This window comes from Bombina bombina, chromosome 1, assembly GCF_027579735.1.
Source record: "Bombina bombina isolate aBomBom1 chromosome 1, aBomBom1.pri, whole genome shotgun sequence".
Taxonomy (NCBI): domain Eukaryota; kingdom Metazoa; phylum Chordata; class Amphibia; order Anura; family Bombinatoridae; genus Bombina; species Bombina bombina.
The window spans coordinates 58,040,981-58,061,533 of NC_069499.1; the positions used below are offsets into that span (position 1 = coordinate 58,040,981).

The following is a 20,553-nucleotide window of genomic DNA, read 5'->3' on the forward strand; positions in this document are numbered from 1 at the left end:
ATATATTTAGAACTTTATATAAATGCATAAAGTGCCAAACCATAGCTGAGGTGTCTTAAGTAATAAAAAACATACTTACCAAAAGACACCCATTCACATATAGCAGATAGGCAAACCAGTACTAAAACAGCTATCAGTAGAGGTAATGGTAAATTGAGAGTATATCGTCGATCTGAAAAGGGAGGTAGGAGATGAATCTCTACGACCGATAACCGAGAACCTATGAAATAGACCCCCGTTAGGGAAATCATCGTATTCAATAAGTGATACTCTCTTCACGTCCCTCGGACATTCGCTGTACTCAGAGGAATCGGGCTTCAACAATGCTGAGAAGCGCATATCAACGTAGAAATCTTAGCACAAACTTACTTCACCACCTCCATAGGAGGCAAAGTTTGTAAAACTGAATTGTGGGTGTGGTGAGGGGTGTATTGATAGGCATTTTGAGGTTTGGGAAACTTTGCCCCTCCTGGTAGGATTGTATATCCCATACGTCACTAGCTCATGGACTCTTGCCAATTACATGAAAGAAATGATAGTCCAGACCTGATGAGAGAAATGACAGTCCAGACCTGATCCAAATAAGATCTTCCCCTTGAATGGAGAGAAAGTAACCTGTATTTAGAAGTCATATCCACAGACCAAGACTTCAACCAGAGAGCTTGCCGGGCTAGAACCGCAAAACCTGCAGCCTTTGCGTTAAGGTGAATAATTTGCATATTCGCATCACAGATGAAGGAGTTAGCAATTCTTAATGCCTTAATTTTCTAATGAATATCCTTGAGGGGAGATTCCACCTCAATAAATTCAGACAGAGACCCCCACCACGAGACCCCCACCACCGCGGCTACTGCTGCTGCGGGTTGTAATAAAAATCGGTGTGTTGGAATATTCTCCTCAGGAAAGTTTCCAACTTCTTGTCCATAGGCTCTCTAAAGGATGAACTATCCTCAATGGGGCTAGTAGTACGCTAAGCTAGTGTTGAAATGGTGCCATCCACCTTAGGTATGGAACCCCACAATTCTATTTGAGAGTCAGGGACAGGGAACAATTTCTTTATAGTTGCTGAGGGAGAAAAGGAAGTTCCGATTCTTTCCCATTGGTTACTAATAATGTTCACCATACGAACTGGTACAGGAAAAGACTGTGGGACCTTCCTGTCTAACTTAGGGGTCTTAGCCTCTGGAATCCTCCGCCGAAAGAGACTTAATAACAGAAGTCTAAGACTCTACAGAGGTTAACGCATTCTCGGATAGCTGAGACATACAGGCTAGATCCGATAGGAATTTAGATGAATAAGACAGGAGAACTATGTTTTACCTTTCTCTTACGTTTCCCAGAGATAGGTAGGGCACTCAGGGCCACAGGCACCGCCGATTCTAGCTGTGTGGTAAAGTCCGCAGGAAAAAGGCCCCCTCCAGATGGAAAATTAGCTGTGCCACGGGGAACTGCATGTGAAGCGGTTCGAGTAGACAGAGCAGAAATCTCTCGGATCATAGAATCCTGAGAGGTTGATGGCCCAGAGGGACTAATTGCGCTATGGGTATTGGCAGACTTTAAAACATTGCTTAGTCAATTGGAAAAAATTGAGCAGGCGGGCAAATCACAGCCTTCTCACAATATAAATAGGTATTATAATTCACTACAGGAGTTGTGGCTGGACATACAGTAGCTTTGGTATGTAATTCCACAGATGGAATAAAAAATGTTACATAAAAATGAAATTTATGCTTACCTGATAAATTTGTTTCTTTTACGATATGAAGAGTCCACGGATTTCATCCTTACTTATGGGATATCGCCTCCTGGTCAGCAGGAGGCAAAGAGCTCCACAGCAGAGCTGCATAAATAGCTCCTCCCTTCCCCCCCAACCCAGTCATTCGACCGAAGTTAGGAAGAGAAAGGAAAAGCCAAGGAGCAGAGGTGACTGAAGTTTAACAAAAATAAAAACCTGTCCTCAAAAAAAACAAAAGGGAGGGCCGTGGACTCGTCATATGGTAAAAGAAACAAATTTTATCAGGTAAGCATAAATTTCCTTTTCTTTTACAAGATATGACGAGTCCACGGATTTCATCCTTACTTATGGGATACAATACCAAAGCTATAGGACACGGATGAAAGGGAGGGACAAGACATGAACCTAAATGGAAGGCACCACTGCTTGAAGAACCTTTCTACCAAAAACAGCCTCAGACGAGGCAAAAGTATCAAATTTGTAAAAAGTGTGAAGAGACGACCAAGTTGCAGCCTTGCAAATCTGTTCAACTGAAGCAATTTTTAAATGCCCATGAGAAAGCCACAGCCCTAGTAGAATGAGCCGTAATTCGTTCTGGAGGCTGCTGTCCAGCAGTCTCATATGCAACATGGATGATACTCTTCAGTCAAAAAGAAAGAGAGGTAGCTGTAGCCTTCTGACCCCTACGTTTCCCAGCAAAAACAACAATTAATGAAGATGTTTGACGAAAATCCTTAGTCGCCTGCAAGTAGAACTTCAAGGCACGGACTACGTCCAAATTATGTAACAGACGCTCCTTCTTAGAAGAAGGGTTAGCACACAATGAAGGAACACCAATTTCCTGATTAATATTCTTGTTAGAAACAACCTTAGGAAGAAAACCAGGTTTGGTACGTAACACCACCTTATCCGAATGGAAAATAAGATAAGGAGAATCACATTATAATGCCAAAAGCTCAGAAACTCTGCGAGCAGAAGAAATAGCAACCAAAAATAAAACTTTCCAAGATAATAACTTAATATCTATGGAATGCATAGGTTCAAACGGAACCCCTTGAAGAACATTAAGAACTAAATTCAAGCTCCAAGGAGGAGCAATTGGTCTAAATACAGGTCTGATTCTAGTCAGTGCCTGACAAAAAGATTGAACATCTGGAACATCTGCCAGACGCTTGTGTAGCAAAATAGACAAAGCAGAAACCTGTCCGTTTAAGGAACTTGCTTACAAACCTTTCTCCAATCCTTCTTGGAGAAAAGATAAAATCCTGGGAATCCTAACCCTACTCCATGAGTAGCCCTTGGATTTGCACCAATAAAGATATTTACGCCATATCTTATGGCAAATCTTTCTAGTAACAGGCTTGCGTGCCTGAATCAAGGTAGCAATGACCGCATCAGAGAACCCCCGCTTAGATAAAATCAAGCGTTCAATCTCCAAGCAGTCAGCTGCAGAGAAATTAGATACGGATGATGGAAGGGTCCCTGAATGAGAAGGTCCTGCCTCAATGGAAGCTTCCACGGTGGCAGAGATGACATGCCCATCCGATCGGCATACCATGTCCTGCGAGGCCACGCAGGAGGATGAGAATCACCGAAGCCCTCTCCTGTTTGACTCGAGCAATCACCCGGGGAAGGTGAGCAAATGGAGAAAACACATAAGTTAGGTTGAACGACCAAGACGCTGCCAAGGCATCTATCAGTTCGGCCTGAGGATCCCTGGACCTGGATCCGTATCTCGGGAGCTTGGCATTCTGACGAGATGCCATAAGATCCAGCTCCGGTCTGCCCCATCTGAGAATCAGGGTGGCAAAGACCTCCGGGTGGAGTTCCCACTCCCCTGGATGAAACGTCTGTCTGCCTGCTCAAAAAATCCGCTTCCCAGTTGTCTACTCCTGGGATGTAGATTGCTGAGAGATAACAAGAGTGAGCCTCCGCCCACCGAATTATCTTGGATACTTCTGTCATCGCCAAAGAACTCCTTGTTCCTCCCCGATGATTGATGTAAGCCACAGTCGTGATGTTGTCCGACTGAAATTGGATGAACTTTGCCGAAGCCAACTGAGGCCAAGCCTGAAGAGCATTGAATACTGCCCTCAACTCCAGAATATTGATTAGAAGTAGAGACTCCGACCGAGTCCACACACCCTGAGCCTTCAGGGAATTCCAGACTGCACCCCATCCTAGTAGACTGGCGTCCGTTGTCACTATCACCCAGGAGGGTATGCGGAAGCACGTCCCTTGGGACAGATGATCCTGTGACAACCACCAAAGAAGAGAGTCTCTTGTCTCCTGATCCAGATCTATCTGAGGAGACAAATTTGCATAATCTCCATTCCACTGTCTGAGCACGCTCAGTTGTAGAGGTCTGAGATGAAAACGAGCAAACGGAATGATGTCTATTGCCGCCACCATCAATCCAATTACCTCCATGCACTGAGCCACTGATGGCCGAGGATTGGACTGAAGGGCTCGGCATGTATTCAGAATCTTTAACTTTCTGACTTCCGTCAAGAAGATTTTCATGGATATAGAATCTATTAGAGTTCCCAGGAAAGGAACCCTTGTCTGTGGAATTAGTGAACTCTTTTCTAGATTCACCTTCCACCCGTGAGTCCTTAGAAAGGACAGAACCATGTCGGTATGAGACTTTGTCAGTTGGTAAGACGACGCATGGATTAGAATATCGTCCAGATAAGGCGCCACTGCAATGCCCTGCGGTCTGAGAACCGCTAGCAAAGACCCTAGAACCTTCGTGAAGATCCTGTGTGCCGTGGACAGCCCGAAGGGAAGAGCCACGAACTGAAAATGTTTGTCCAGGAAGGCAAACCTTAGTAACTGGTGATGATCTTTGTGGATAGGAATATGAAGATATGCATCCTTTAAGTCCACGGTAGTCATATATTGACCCTCCTGGATCAATGGAAGAATAGTCCGAATAGTCTCCATCTTGAAGGATGGAACTCTGAGAAACTTGTTTAGAGTCTTGAGATCTAAAATGGGTCGGAACGTTCCCTCTTTTTTAGGAACCACAAAAAGATTTGAGTAAAACCCCTGCCCCTGTATTGGAACGGGACAAATTACTCCCATGGTGGAGAGGTCTTCTACACAACGTAAGAACGTCTCTCTTTTTATCTGGTCTACAGACAATCGTGAAAGAAGAAACTTTCCCCTTGGGAAGGAATTTTTGAACTCCAACTGATACCCTTGAGACACGATTTCTAGTGTCCAAGGATCCTGAACGTCTCTCATCCAAGCCTGGACAAAGAGAGAAAGTCTGACCCTACTAGATCCGGTCCCGGTTCGGGGGCCGCCCCTTCATGCTGTCTTGGTAGCCGCGGCAGGTTTCTTGGGTTGTTTACCCTTGTTCCAACCCTGGTTAGGTTACCAGGTGGTTTGGCTTGAGAATAATTCCCTTCCTATTTAACAGAAGAGAAAGAGGGGATTCCCTTGAAGTTTCGAAAGGAATGAAAATTATTCTGTCCCCTTTGTTTAGCTGTTTTGTCCTGAGGAAGGAGGTGACCCTTACCTCCTGTAATGTCAGAAATGATCTCCTTCAAGTCAGGCCCAAACAGGGTCTTACCCTTGAAAGGAATCGCCAAGAGCTTCGATTTAGAGGACACATCCGCAGACCAAGATTTTAACCATAAGGCTCTGCGTGCTAAAATGAAAAATCCTGAATTCTTAGCCGCAAATTTGGCGATCTGAAAGACGGCATCCGTAATAAAAGAATTAGCCAGCTTAAGGGCCTTAATTCTATCTATTATTTCTTCTGAAGGAGTCTCAGTCTTAAGGGACTCTTCTAGAGTGTCAAACCAAAAGGCAGCCGCAGTTGTGACTGTTACAATGCTTAGCCAGGGTAGAGATAGCTCCCTCCACCTTGGGGACCGTCTGCCAAGAGTCCCGAACGGTGTCAGCTATAGGGTACATTTTCCTAAAAATAGGGGAAGGGGAGAACGGGATACCCGGTCTCACCCATTCCCTTGTAATAATTTCCAAAATTCTCTTAGGAACCGGAAACACATCGGAATAAGAAGGGACCTCTAAGGATTTATCTTACTCAATTTCTCTGGCAGGACCACAATAGAGTCACAGACGTCCAGAGTCACCAAAACCTCTCGTAGCAAAAGGCGGAGGTGTTCAAGTTTAAATCTGAAGGACATGACGTCCAAATCTGTCTGGGGTAATGCACTTCCTGAATCAGACAGTTCCCCCTCAGACAGGGCCTCCCTACCCCCCAATTCAGAACCCTGGGAAGGTATATCGGAGATAACTATTAAAGCATCAGAAGTTGCAGGGACCATGTGGGCCTCTGTCCTGCTGCGTTTGCCTTGTAGCACTGGCAACTTAGATAAAACTTCTGTAAGAGTGGATGACATGACTGCAGCCATATCCTGCAGAGTAAATGACGCAGACGCCGTTGAAGAACATGGCGGCGCTTGTGCGGGCGTTAAAAGCTGTGACGCTTGAGAAGAAAGATGCGGCATACCCTCAATCTCTTCAGTCTGAGGACATTCATTAGACATATCTTTATTAAAGAAAATTTTCTCTTTACACTGTAAAGCCCTCTCAATACATGGGGGACAAAGTGTAACAGGGGGTTCCACAATGGCATCCAAACACAAACGCATGTACTTTGTTCAAGGCCATCCATGATAACCTAAACAAAAGCAATCTTGGTCACAATCACTGATAAGATGTCTTGCAAAAATCAGTCTAACAATAAAAAACTGCGGAGTACTGTATCTTTAAGGAAGGCTATCTGAATTAAAACTTTATATATATGGCAAAGAGCATATATCAAACTCCCTGCACAAGTGCCTGAAAATAATACACTGGTACACCTTTGAAAAATTACAGTCACCCTACCTGCCTCCATGTGAACCCACTTAACTCCTCAAGCACGGCGCACCTAAAGCTGCTTGTAAATATCACCACAAGCGGACGTAGGAGCCGTGAGGAGATGTTGTTAACCGGAACTGCAATTAGGAACTGCGCTGTAAAGCGCGCAAAACACTAAGCACCGCCCTTTGTGGGCGTAACAACCAAAATAGCCTTTGTGAATCACATCAAATACCGCCGTGTACCGGAGCTTTAGTGAAAAACATATAGCCTCCGTAACTATCCCCAGCGTCAGCCAGCCCGTTATAGTGCATACCCACACAAAAGTTCAGAGCGCTTCTAGGCTAATTAATACCATGCCAGAATGTCTGGTTAAATAAAACTATGTCGGTGTTCTACATATGTCCCAGCGCTTCTAGACTACTAGAATGTCAGAATGTCTGAGTATTACACCCTCTGTTAAAGGGAAGCCCCAACGTCTAGCCCCCAATATAACAGTGCAAGTACAGTTGTTCTGAGATAAGCTGCAGCGCCCCAGAATAAAAAAACTGCACTTACTTCCATGCTGAGGAACAGCATGACAATGTCACAGTGTCAAGAGGTCCGCTCTTCCTCCTGAGGTCCTGTGAAGGCAGAAGGGTCTTAGTCACAACCTTAAAGACCATATACAGAAAAAGCAGCACAATCATGGAGTGGAGACAAAAATCCACCAGTTCCCATAGTCCAAAAAGACTATCCAGAAGCTGCCCTGTGATAAAATAGCACACTTTGGTACCATTTAAAAATAAAAAACTCTTGATGGCAGAATCTAAACTAACACCTCACTTTACCTCACTCCTATCACTAACACAGGCAAAGAGAATGACTGGGTTGGGAGGGTGGAGCTATTTATGCAGCTCTGCTGTGGAGCTCTTTGCCTCCTCCTGCTGACCAGGAGGCGATATCCCATAAGTAAGGATGAAATCAGTGGACTCGTCATATCTTGTAAAAGAAACAAGCGTTTTTAATATAAACAGGCACCTTTACAATCCCAATGGCTGGGGCACTCACCACCTCCTAGACCAAACAAATGATCAGTGAAACGCTCTCCTCAGGAATGCTGTCTGCAGCAGGATCTCAGGGAAGTAAGAGAGGCCACACCCGGTCACGTGGTGCGCAAGACAGGACTTCCCCTGCTATGCAAAAGAGTGTTAAGCTAATATGAGCTCAACTCAAAAACGAAAGTGAAACCTGTCTGTTCCCAAGCCAAAAGCACAGTCTTATGAGCCCAAAAACTAAAGTGAAATCTGTCTGTTCCCAAGCCAAAAGCACACATAGTCTTATGAGCCTAAACCTAATGCAGAACATAAAAATCTCCATAACTTCCCAATAATTTCCCAAAAGGAGATATTAACCCTTGATCCTATTGAGGTACAGAGGAGTCACACTGTGACCCTATACAAGAGTCCCTGCTACAACAATAAAGCGGACTTACCCAATAGGATCCATGCTGTGGAACAGATACAGCCTCTCAAGTGACACAGCCTTGTATCAACGATCTGACAGGGACCTGAGTGATTAAAAGCAAGCAGTGAAACTAGTCAACACTGATGGTTTTGCAGAAAAACTTCCTTGCATCTCCTTTCATCAATACTCTCACTGAAAGGTTTATATGATTACTTAAAACTCAAGTAATCTCTTGAAGGAACATAACCATTACAGGACTTTCTGAATCCTCTGCCACCTCCTCTAGTGACGAAAGGGAAAGAATGACTGGGAGGAAAGGGAAAGTGGGAGGGATATTTAACCCTTTGGCTGGGGTGTCTTTGCCGCCTCCTGGTGGCCAGGTGTATTTTCCAACAGTAGAGAATGCCGTGGACTCTCCCTGCCTTATGGAAAAAAGGTGATTAGCCTGCCCCCTACCGGAGAGTCTGGACCGGAGGCCGCACCATCATGCAGAATTGTTATTAGTGGAAGTTTTCTTGGTCTGCGTGGACTTGTTCCAAGCTGAGTAAGGCTTCCATTTTTGGGCCGGGGGGAGTCCGACTTCTGACCCTTGTTCTGGGGAAAGGAACAAAATCTATTGCTAGATTTCCCCTTAGACCTAGAGTTCTTATCCTGAGGTAAGAATGTTCCTTTTCCACCCATGACAGTTTAAATAATGAAGTCTTACTTAGGACCAAACATATTTTTTTCCATTGAAGTCAAGAGTTCATAATCTGGACTTGGAAATCATGTCTGCTGACCAAGATTTTAGCCAAAGAGCCCATATGCACAGAACAACTAAGGCTGTATTCTTTAAATTGATGCAAATGATCAGAATATCACGCATCACAAATAAAGGCATTTGTCCTCTTCAGGAATTGAATGTGCTCCTGAATATCTTCATGGGGGGATTCTTCAGAGATCAGCTCATTTAAGGAACCCCACCAGAAATCAGCAGTGATTTCTTTCTTAGAAAACACTCTAGTTTTCTGTTTTTAAATGAAAAACTGTCCTCCAATGGGTTTAAGTAATTCTCCTAGCCAACCTGGAAATTGCTTCATCCATCTTTGGTATAGTTCCCCGCAACTCTAGGTTAGAATTTCGTACAGCAAAAAGATTTCTAAAATTATCTCAGAAACCAGAGTAGGCACAGGAAATATATCTGGGACTTTAGCTAAAGATGAGATCAAGCTTCTGGGTGGGCCTTTCCTCCACTGACGTAGAGTCCTACAAGGCCTAAAAGGTCTTTAAGACATCCTTTACTGCAAACTGCCCTGATCCAAGCGCATCAGTATCTCACTCCAACAAGGAAGTGCTGTGCTGAGTGAACCGCTGGTCCAGTGGCTCTCAAAGTGACCAGAAACACATGTAGAGTATCAGTACAGATAACTCAATCTTTCAGGATTAGACTTGGGGCCAGAGCTAGGCATTCACTGAATCCTATATAACCCAGAGCCCTCCAGAGCAGATAAACTAAGTCTTAGTAGCTCCAAATCCTCCTCCAGCCTTGCCCATAATGCGTGCAAAGCCCAGGGAAGAACAAGTAGCTTGCCATCTCCCAGTCCCTTTGTGTCATTGACAACTGGCAACAGTCTGGGGAATACTGGCACTTTCCACCTGGAGGAGGCTTAGGAAGTTCCCAGCGACACCAGTGTTATAAGTATCCATTCCACCCCCCTCTTGCAGGAACTGTCCATTGAGGGATGAAATGATTCATCTTCAAAACACCTCTATTCTTGCCCTCTCCTTGAAGAGGCAAAGAACTACTGGGAAAGAGAGGGGAGTGGGAGGGATAATTAAAGCTCTGGTGTGCGGCGTTATTTTCACCTCCTGGTGGCCATGTGAAGTATTTCCCAAGAGGAAGGTCATGGACTCTCACAACCATTAGAAAGAAATTGTATGCTCTGACTATTGGAAGAAAATGTTTTGGTTAAATGTCCTTTTACGACCCAATCGATTGTATAACACATGTGAAGCTATAATGCGTATCAAAATTAGCATTTTTAATCAAAATATTAAATAAAAAATCAGCTAAAATGACAACAAATTAAATAATTATGTTATACAAATAACTAAATTAATTATGCTATGTATTTTGGTATATATATATATATATATATATATATATATAAAAACATGTCTTACACAACTACATACCATGACAGTAGTTTTAGGATCTCTGCCACCAAGTTCTCGAACAGCTAATTCTTCCTCTGACTGACCAAATGTAAAATAATTTGGATAGAAGGAACCAGCCATAACCACCTGCAATTAAATTTATATTACCTATAGTTTAGATGGTAAACATTGCATTGCTTAACCAGGGTAAACATTATATAGTTTGAACAATTAGAATATTATTTTTATAAATGTTTCTAATTAAACACAGATATTAAAACAGCATCAAAGTTCTCTCATATATTAGCAAAAAACTCATGATTTAAAATTAGAAAGCTGAAATTCTCACTTATTTTGTTTTTTGGCAGACCACTGTGTAAATGCCATATGCATAAACTTGGGGGTGGGATGTTGTACTAAGCAATTTCAATTTAGAGCAAATATAAAACAGAATAAACCTCAACATTGCACTCCCTTGAAATAAGAAAGGATCGAAAAAACAAACCAAAAATAGTATGCCTACCTTATAAATTAATTTCTTTCATGGTGGCGAGAGTCCACAATCCTTAATGTATGGGATTCCCAAAATCTTTAAGAGAACCTCATCCTCCCACCTCACTGGTATGCTAGTCTTACATATAGCCAAGCAAGGGGAAAGAGAAAGAAGGTAGGAAAGGACAAAGCAGGGGAAAAAATCTTGAAATAGTAATAAAACTGGACAGGGCTTGTGGGCTCTTACAACCATGAAAGAAGTCAATGTATCAGGTAAGCATACATTTAGTTTTATTTCATAAGGTGGTAAAAGTCCACAGTCAATTATGCATGGGAACTAATACTCAAACAGGAGTCCTACCAAAGGCTGCTTCAGAAGAAGCAAAAACATCAGAAAGTTAAAGTTTAGTAAAAGTATGTAGGGAAGACCATGTTGCTGCCTTGCAAATTTTATCTACAGGAGCCTCTTTTTTACAATTTTTTTTTTTATTGAGGTTTACAAATAAACGGCTAGATCACGAGTTTTTGTCGGTAATGGTGTGCGGTGCTAACGAGCCTTTTTTTCTCACCGCTCACTTAAGACAACGCTGGTATTACGAGTTTTCTGCAAGCTGGCGTTAGCCTCAGAAAAGTGAGCGTTGAGCAAAATTTAGTTCCACATCTCACCTCAATACCAGCGTTGCTTAAGTCAGCGGTGAGCTGGCTGAACGTGCTTGTGCACGATTTCACCATAGGAATCAATGGGGCTAAGCTGGCTGAAAAAAACCCTAACACCTGCAAAAAAGCAGTGTAGAGCTCCTAACGCAGCCCCATTGTTTCCTATGGGGAAATAAAATTTATGTCTACACCTAACACCCTAACATGAACCCCGAGTCTAAACACCCCTTATCTTGCACTCTTTAACCCCTAATCTGCCGCCCGACATCGTCGCCAACTACATTATATTATTAACCCCTATTCTGCCGCTCCGGACACCGCCGCCACCTACATTATCCCTATGAACCCCTAATCTGGAGCCCCCAACATCGCCGAACCCTACATTATATTTATTAACCCCTAATCTGCCCCCCCAACGTCGCCGCAACTATATTAAATTTATTAACCCCTAATCTGCCGCAGCCACTATAATAAATTTATTAACCCCTAAACCTAAGTCTAACCCTAACACCCCCCCTAACTTAAATATAATTTAAATACATCTAAATAAATTTACTATAATTAACTAAATTATTCCTATTTAAAACTAAATACTTACCTGTAAAATAAACCCTAAGCTAGCTACAATAACTAATAGTTACATTGTAGCTAACTTACGGCTAGATTTAGAGTTCTGCGGCCAAAGGGGTGCGTTAGCTACGCGTGCTTTTTTTCCCAGGCACCTTTTAAATACCGCTGGTATTTAGAGTTCACAGAATCGCTGCGTTAGGCTCCAAAAAAGGAGCGTAGAGCATATTTACCGCCACTGCAACTCTAAATACCAGCGTTGCTTACGGACGCGGCCAGCTTCAAAAACGTGCTCGTGCACGATTCCCCCATAGAAAACAATGGGGCAGTTTGAGCTAAAAAAAACCCTAACACCTGCAAAAAAGCAGCGTTCAGCTCCTAACGCAGCCCCATTGTTTACTATGGGGAAACACTTCCTAAGTCTGCACCTAACACTCTAACATGTACCCCGAGTCTAAACACCCCTAACCTTACACTTATTAACCCCTAATCTGCCGACCCCGCTATCGCTGACCCCTGCATATTATTATTAACCCCTAATCTGCCGCTCCGTACACCGCCGCTACCTACATTATTCCTATGTACCCCTATTCTGCTGCCCCTAACACCGCCGACCCCTATATTATATTTATTAACCTCTAATCAGCCGCCCCCGCTATAGCTGACACCTGCTTATTATTATTAACCCCTAATCTGCCGCTCCATACACCGCCGCTACCTACATTATCCCTATGTACCCCTAATCTGCTGCCCATAACACCGCCGACCCCTATATTATATTTATTAACCCCTAATCTGCCGCCCCCGTCGTCTCCACCTACCTACAATTATTAACCCCTAATCTGCCGACCGGATCTCACCGCTACTTTAATAAATGTATTAACCCCTAAAGCTAAGTCTTACCCTAACCCTAACACCCCCCTAAGTTAAATATAATTTAAATCTAACGAAATAAATTAACTCTTATTATATAAATTATTCCTATTTAAAGCTAAATACTTACCTGTAAAATAAACCCTAATATAGCTACAATATAAATTATAATTATATTGTAGCTATTTTAGGATTAATATTTATTTTACAGGCAACTTTGTAATTATATTAACCAGGTACAATAGCTATTAAATAGTTAATAACTATTTAATAGCTACCTAGTTAAAATAATTACAAAATTACCTGTAAAATAAATACTAACCTAAGTTACAATTAAACCTAACACTACACTATCAATAAATTAATTAAATACAATACCTACAATTATCTACAGTTAAACCTAACACTACACTATCAATAAATTAATTAAATACAATACCTACAAATAAATACAATGAAATAAACTAACTAAAGTACAAAAAATAAAAAAGAACTAAGTTACAAAAAATAAAAAAATATTTACAAACATTAGAAAAATATTACAACAATTTTAAACTAATTACACCTACTCTAAGCCCCCTAATAAAATAACAAAGACCCCCAAAATAAAAAAATGCCCTACCCTATTCTAAATTAAAAAAGTTCAAAGCTCTTTTACCTTACCAGCCCTGAAAAGGGCCCTTTGCGGGGCATGCCCCAAAGAATTCAGCTCTTTTGCCTGTAAAAAAAACACATACAATACCCCCCCCAACATTACAACCCACCACCCACATACCCCTAATCTAACCCAAACCCCCCTTAAATAAACCTAACACTAAGCCCCTGAAGATCTTCCTACCTTATCTTCACCATACCAGGTTCACCGATCGATCCAGAAGAGCTCCTCCGATGTCCTGATCCAAGCCCAAGCGGGGGGCTGAAGAGGTCCATGATCCGGCTGAAGGCATCATCCAAGCGGGAGCTGAAGAGGTCCATGATCCGGCTGAAGTCTTCATCCAAGCGGGAGCTGAAGAGGTCCATGATCCGGCTGAAGTCTTCTATCAACAGCATCTTCAATCTTCTTTCTTCCGGATCCATGTTCATCCTGCCGACGCGGAACATCCATCTTCACCGACGACTTCCCGACGAATGACGGTTCCTTTAAATGACGTCATCCAAGATGGCGTTGCTCGAATTCCGATTGGCTGATAGGATTCTATCAGCCAATCGGAATTAAGGTAGGAAAATTCTGATTGGCTGATGGAATCAGCCAATCAGATTCAAGTTCAATCCGATTGGCTGATCCAATCAGCCAATCAGATTGAGCTCGCATTCTATTGGCTGATCGGAACAGCCAATAGAATGCGAGCTCAATCTGATTGGCTGATCGGATCAGCCAATCGGATTGAACTTGATTCTGATTGGCTGATTCCATCAGCCAATCAGAATTTTCCTACCTTAATTCAGCCAATCGGAATTCAAGGGACGCCATCTTGGATGACGTCCCTTAAATGAACCTTCATTCTTCAGTTGGACGTCGGAAGAAGAAGATGGATCCGCGCTGAAGGTCTTCAAGATGGAGCCGTTCGTCATCGGATGAAGATAGAAGATGCCGCTTGGATCAAGATGGTTGCCGGTCCGGATCTCCTCTTCTTCCTGGATAGGATGAAGACTTTGGAGCCTCTTCTGGACCTCTTCAGCCGCTGCTTGATAGAAGACTTCAGCCGGATTATGGATCGCCAGCCCCAGCTTGGGCTTGGATGAAGACTTCGGAGGCTTGGATCAAGACTTCGGAGGATGGATCGGTGAACCTGGCATGGTGAAGAGAAGGTAGGAAGATCTTCAGGGGCTTAGTGTTAGGTTTATTTAAGGGGGGTTTGGGTTAGATTAGGGGTATGTGGGTGGTGGGTTGTAATGTTGAGGGGGGGGTATTGTATGTTTTTTTTACAGACAAAAGAGCTGAATTATTTGGGGCATGCCCCGCAAATGGCCCTTTTCAGGGCTGGTAAGGTAAAAGAGCTTTGAACTTTTTTAATTTAGAATAGGGTAGGGCATTTTTTTATTTTGGGGGTCTTTGTTATTTTATTAAGGGGCTTAGAGTAGGTGTAATTAGTTTAAAATTGTTGTAATATTTTTCTAATGTTTGTAAATATTTTTTTATTTTTTGTAACTTAATTCTTTTTTATTTTTTGTACTTTAGTTAGTTTATTTAATTGTATTTATTTGTAGGTATTGTATTTAATTAATTTATTGATAGTGTAGTGTTAGGTTTAATTGTAACTTAGGTTAGGATTTATTTTACAGGTAATTTTGTAATTATTTTAACTATTTTAGCTATTAAATAGTTATTAACTATTTAATAGCTATTGTACCTGGTTAAAATAATTACAAAGTTGCCTGTAAAATAAACATTAATCCTAAAATAGCTACAATATAATTATAATTTATATTGTAGCTATATTAGGGTTTATTTTACAGGTAAGTATTTAGCTTTAAATAGGAATAATTTATTTAATAAGAGTTAATTTATTTCGTTTAAATTATATTTAATTTAGGGGGGTGTTAGTGTTAGACTTAGCTTTAGGGGTTAATCCATTTATTAGAGTAGCGGCGAGATCCGCTCGGCAGATTAGGGGTTAATTATTGTAGGTAGCTGGCGGCGACGTTGTGGGGGGCAGATTAGGGGTTAATAAATATAATATAGGGGTCGGCTGTGTTAGGGGCAGCAGATTAGGGGTACATAGGTATAATGTATGTTGCGGCGGTGTACGGAGCGGCAGATTAGGGGTTAAAAAAAATGCAGGTGTCAGCGATAGCAGGGGCGGCAGATTAGGGGTTAATAAATATTATGTAGGGGTCGGCGGTATTAGGGGCAGCAGATTAGGGGTACATAGGGATAACGTAAGTGGTGGCGGTGTACGGAGCGGCAGATTAGGGGTTAAAAAATTTTAATAGAGTGGCGGCGATGTGGGGGGGGCCTCGGTTTAGGGGTACTTAGGTAGTTTATGGGTGTTAGTGTACTTTAGAGCACAGTAGTTAAGAGCTTTATAAACCGGCGTTAGCCCAGAAAGCTCTTAACTACTGACTTTTTTCTGTGGCTGGAGTTTTGTCGTTAGATTTCCAACGCTCACTTCAGCCAAGACTCTAAATACCGGCGTTAGAAAGATCCCATTGAAAAGATAGGATACGCAAATGGCGTAGGGGGATCTGCGGTATGGAAAAGTCGCGGCTGCAAAGTGAGCGTTAGACCCTTTCCTGACTGACTCCAAATACCAGTGGGCGGTAAAAACCAGCATTAGGAGCCTCTAACGCTGGTTTTGACGGCTACCGCCCAACTCTAAATCTAGGCGTTAGTGTTTATTTTAATTTTACAGGCAACTTTGTATTTATTTTAACTAGGTAGAATAGTTAGTAAATAGTTATTAACTATTTAATAACTACCTAGTTAAAAACAAAATTTATGCTTACCTGATAAATTTCTTTCTCTTGTGGTGTATCCAGTCCACGGGTTCATCCATTACTTGTGGGATATTCTCCTTCCCAACAGGAGGTTGCAAGAGGACACCCACAGCAGAGCTGTCTATATAGCTCCTCCCCTAACCCCCACCTCCAGTCATTCGACCGAAGACAAGTAAGAAAAAGGAGAAACTATAGGGTGCAGTGGTGACTGTAGTTTTAAAAATAAAAACACCTGCCTTAAAGTGACAGAGCAGGCCGTGGACTGGATACACCACAAGAGAAAGAAATTTATCAGGTAAGCATAAATTTTGTTTTCTCTTGTAAGGTGTATCCAGTCCACGGGTTCATCCATTACTTGTGGGATACCAATACCAAAGCTTTAGGACACGGATGAAGGGAGGGACAAGGCAGGAACTTAAACGGAAGGCACCACTGCCTGTAAGACCTTTCTTCCAAAAATAGCCTCAGAGGAAGCAAAAGTATCAAATTTGTAGAATTTAGAAAAAGTATGAAGCGAAGACCAAGTCGCCGCCTTACAAATCTGTTCAACAGAGGCCTCATGTTTAAAAGCCCATGTGGAAGCTACCGCTCTAGTAGAATGAGCTGTAATTATTTCAGGAGGCTGCTGGCCAGCAGTCTCATAAGCTAAACGGATTATGCTTCTCAGCCAAAAAGAAAGAGAAGTTGCCGAAGCCTTTTGGCCTCTCCTCTTTCCAGAATAGACAACAAACAATGCAGATGTTTGATGAAAATCCTTAGTAGCTTGCAAATACTACCTTAGGAAGAAACCCAGGTTTGGTACGCAAAACTACCTTATCTGCATGGAAGATCAGATAAGGGGAATGACACTATAAGGCAGATAACTCTGAAACTCTTCGAACCAAAGAGATAGCTACTAGGAACAGAACTTTCCAAGATAAAAGCTTGATATCTATGGAATGTAAAGGTTCAAACGGAACCCCTTGAAGAACTTTAAGAACTAAATTTAAACTCCATGGCGGAGCAACAGGTTTAAACACAGGCCTGATTCTAACCAAAGCCTGACAAAACGCCTGAACGTCTGGAACATCAGCCAGACGCTTGTGCAAAAGAATAGACAGAGCAGAAATCGGTCCCTTTAAGGAACTAGCCGATAATCCCTTTTCCAATCCTTCTTGGAGAAAAGATAATATCCTAGGAATCCTGACCTTACTCCACGAGTAACCCTTGGATTCACACCAATGAGGATATTTACATCATATCTTATGATAGATCTTCCTGGTGACAGGCTTTCGAGCCTGAATCAAGGTATCAATGACAGACTCGGAGAAACCATGTTTTGATAAAATCAAGCGTTCAATCTCCAAGCAGTCAGACGCAGAGAAATTAGATTTGGATGTTTGAATGGACCTTGGAGTAGAAGGTCCTGTCTCAGCGGTAGAGTCCATGGTGGAAAGGATGACATGTCCACCAGATCTGCATACCAAGTCCTGCGTGGCCACGCAGGTGCTATCAAAATCACTGAAGCTCTCTCCTGCTTGACCTTGGCAATCAGACGAGGGAGGAGAGGAAATGGTGGAAACACATAAGCCAGGCTGAAGGAGCATCTATCAGCGTTGCCTGGGGATCCCTTGACCTGGACCCGTAACGAGGAAGCTTGGCGTTCTGACGAGACGCCATCAAATCCAGTTCTGGTTTGCCCCATAGTTGAATCAGCTGGGCTAATACCTCCGGATGGAGCTCCCACTCCCCTGGATGAAAAGTCTGCCGACTTAGAAAGTCCGCCTCCCAGTTCTCTACTCCTGGAATATTGATAGCTGAGAGATGGCAAGAGTGAACCTCTGCCCAAAGAATTATCTCCATCATTGCCAGGGGACTCCTTGTTCCCCCCTGATGGTTGATATAGGCTACAGTCGTGATATTGTCCGACTGAAATCTGATGAATCTGACCGCAGCTAGTTGAGACCAAGCCTGAAGAGCATTAAATATCGCTCTTAGCTCCAGAATGTTTATCGGAAGGAGGGACTCCTCCTGAGCCCACAAACCCTGAGCCTTCAGGGAATTCCAGACTGCGCCCCAGCCCAGAAGGCTGGCATCTGTCTTCACTACAGTCCACTCTGGCCTGCGGAAACTCATTCCCCTGGACAGATGGACCCAAGATATCCACCAGAGAAGAGAATCCCTGGTCTCTTGATCCAGATTTAACAGGGGAGACAAATCTGTGTAGTCCCCATCCCACTGATTGAGCATGCAAAGTTGCAGTGGTCTGAGATGTAGGCGTGCAAACTGAACTATGTCCATTGCCGCTACCATCAGGCTGATCATTTCCATACACTGAGCCACTGACGGCCAAGAAGTGGAATGAAGAGCACGGCAAGAGGTTAGAAGCTTTGATATCCTGACCTCTGTCAGAAAAATTTTCATTTCTACTGAATCTATCAGAGTTCCTAGGAAGGAAACTCTTGTGAGAGGGGAGAGAGAACTCTTTTCTCTGTTAACCTTCCATCCGTGAGACCTCAGAAAGGCCAGAACAATGTCTGTATGGGACTTGGCGATTTGAAAAGTCGACGCCTGGATCAGGATGTCGTCTAGGTAAGGTGCCACCGCTATGCCCCGCGGCCTTAGAACCGCCAGTAGAGACCCTAGAACCTTCGTAAAGATTCTTGGCGCCGTGGCTAATCCGAAGGGAAGAGCCACAAACTGGTAATGCCTGTCTAGGAAGGCGAACCTGAGGAACTGATGATGATCTCTGTGAATCGGAATGTGGCGATAAGCATCCTTTAAGTCCACGGTAGTCATATATTGACACTCCTGGATCATAGGGAGGATGGTTCGGATTGTCTCCATCTTGAAAGATGGGACCCTGAGAAATTTGTTTAGGATCTTGAGATCCAAGATTGGTCTGAACGTTCCCTCTATTTTGGGAACTATAAACAGGTTTGAATAGAAACCCTGCCCCTGTTCCTCCCTTCGAACTGGGTGGATCACTCCCATAACCAGTAGGTCTTGAACGCAACGTAAAAATGCTTCTCTTTATCTGGTTTGCAGATAGTTGTGAGAGGTGAAATCTCCCCTTTGGAGATGAACCTTTGAACTCCAGAAGAAATCCCTGGGAAACAATCTCTAGTGCCCAGGGATCCTGGACGTCTCTTGTCCAAGCCTGAGCGAAGAGAGAAAGTCTGCCCCCTACTAGATCCGGTCCCGGATCGGGGGCTACTCCTTCATGTTGTCTTAGAGGCAGCAGCAGGTTTTTTGGCCTGCTTCCCCTTGTTCCAAGCCTGGTTAGGTCTCCAGACTGGTTTGGACTGGGCGAAAACAAAATGTATGCTTACCTGATAAATTTATTTCTCTTGTGGTGTATCCAGTCCACGGGTTCATCCATTACTTGTGGGATATTCTCCTTCCCAACAGGAAGTTGCAAGAGGACACCCACAGCAGAGCTGTCTATATAGCTCCTCCCCTAACTGCCACCCCCGTCATTCAACCGAAGACAAGCAAGAAAAAAGGACAAACTATAGGGTGCAGTGGTGACTGTAGTTTAAAAATAAACACCTGCCTTAAAATGACAGGGCGGGCCGTGGACTGGATACAACACAAGAGAAATAAATTTATCAGGTAAGCATAAATTTTGTTTTCTCTTCTAAAGGTGTATCCAGTCCACGGGTTCATCCATTACTTGTGGGATACCAATACCAAAGCTTTAAGACACGGATGAAGGGAGGGACAAGGCAGGAACTTAAACAGAAGGCACAACTGCCTGTAAGACCTTTCTCCCAAAAATAGCCTCCGAAGAAGCAAAAGTATCGAATTTGTAGAATTTAGAAAAAGTGTGAAGCGAAGACCAAGTCGCCGCCTTACAAATCTGTTCAACAGAAGCCTCATTTTTAAAGGCCCATGTGGAAGCCACCGCTCTAGTGGAATGAGCTGTAATTCTTTCAGGAGGCTGCTGGCCAGCAGTCTCATAAGCTAAGCGGATTATGCTTCTCAGCCAAAAAGAAAGAAGTTGCCGAAGCCTTTTGGCCTCTCCTCTGTCCAGAGTAGACAACAAACAAAGCAGATATTTGACGAAAATCCTTCATAGCTTGTAAATAAAACTTTAAAGCACGAACCACATCAAGATTGTGTAAAAGACGTTCCTTCTTTGAGGAAGGATTAGGACATAATGAAGGAACAACAATCTTCTGATTGATGTTCTTATTAGATACTACCTTAGGAAGAAACCCAGGTATGGTACGCAAAACTACCTTATATGCATGGAAAATCAGATAAGGGGAATCACACTGTAAAGCAGATAACTCAGAAACTCTTCGAGCCGAGGAGATAGCTACTAGAAACAGAACTTTCCAAGATAAAAGTTTAATATCTATGGAATGCAAAGGTTCAAACGGAAC

At 43.0% G+C, this 20,553-nt stretch overlaps 1 protein-coding gene across 1 annotated transcript in view; it reads right to left on the minus strand.

Annotated features, from left to right (window-relative positions):
* TDRD9 (tudor domain containing 9) overlaps positions 1 to 20,553 on the minus strand; it is a 680,447-nt gene that overhangs the window by 375,955 nt on the left and 283,939 nt on the right. The window contains exon 10 of the mRNA XM_053706205.1: positions 10,196 to 10,303. Coding sequence (XP_053562180.1) covers positions 10,196 to 10,303 — 108 coding nt within the window. The remainder of the gene's footprint in view (positions 1 to 10,195; positions 10,304 to 20,553) is intronic.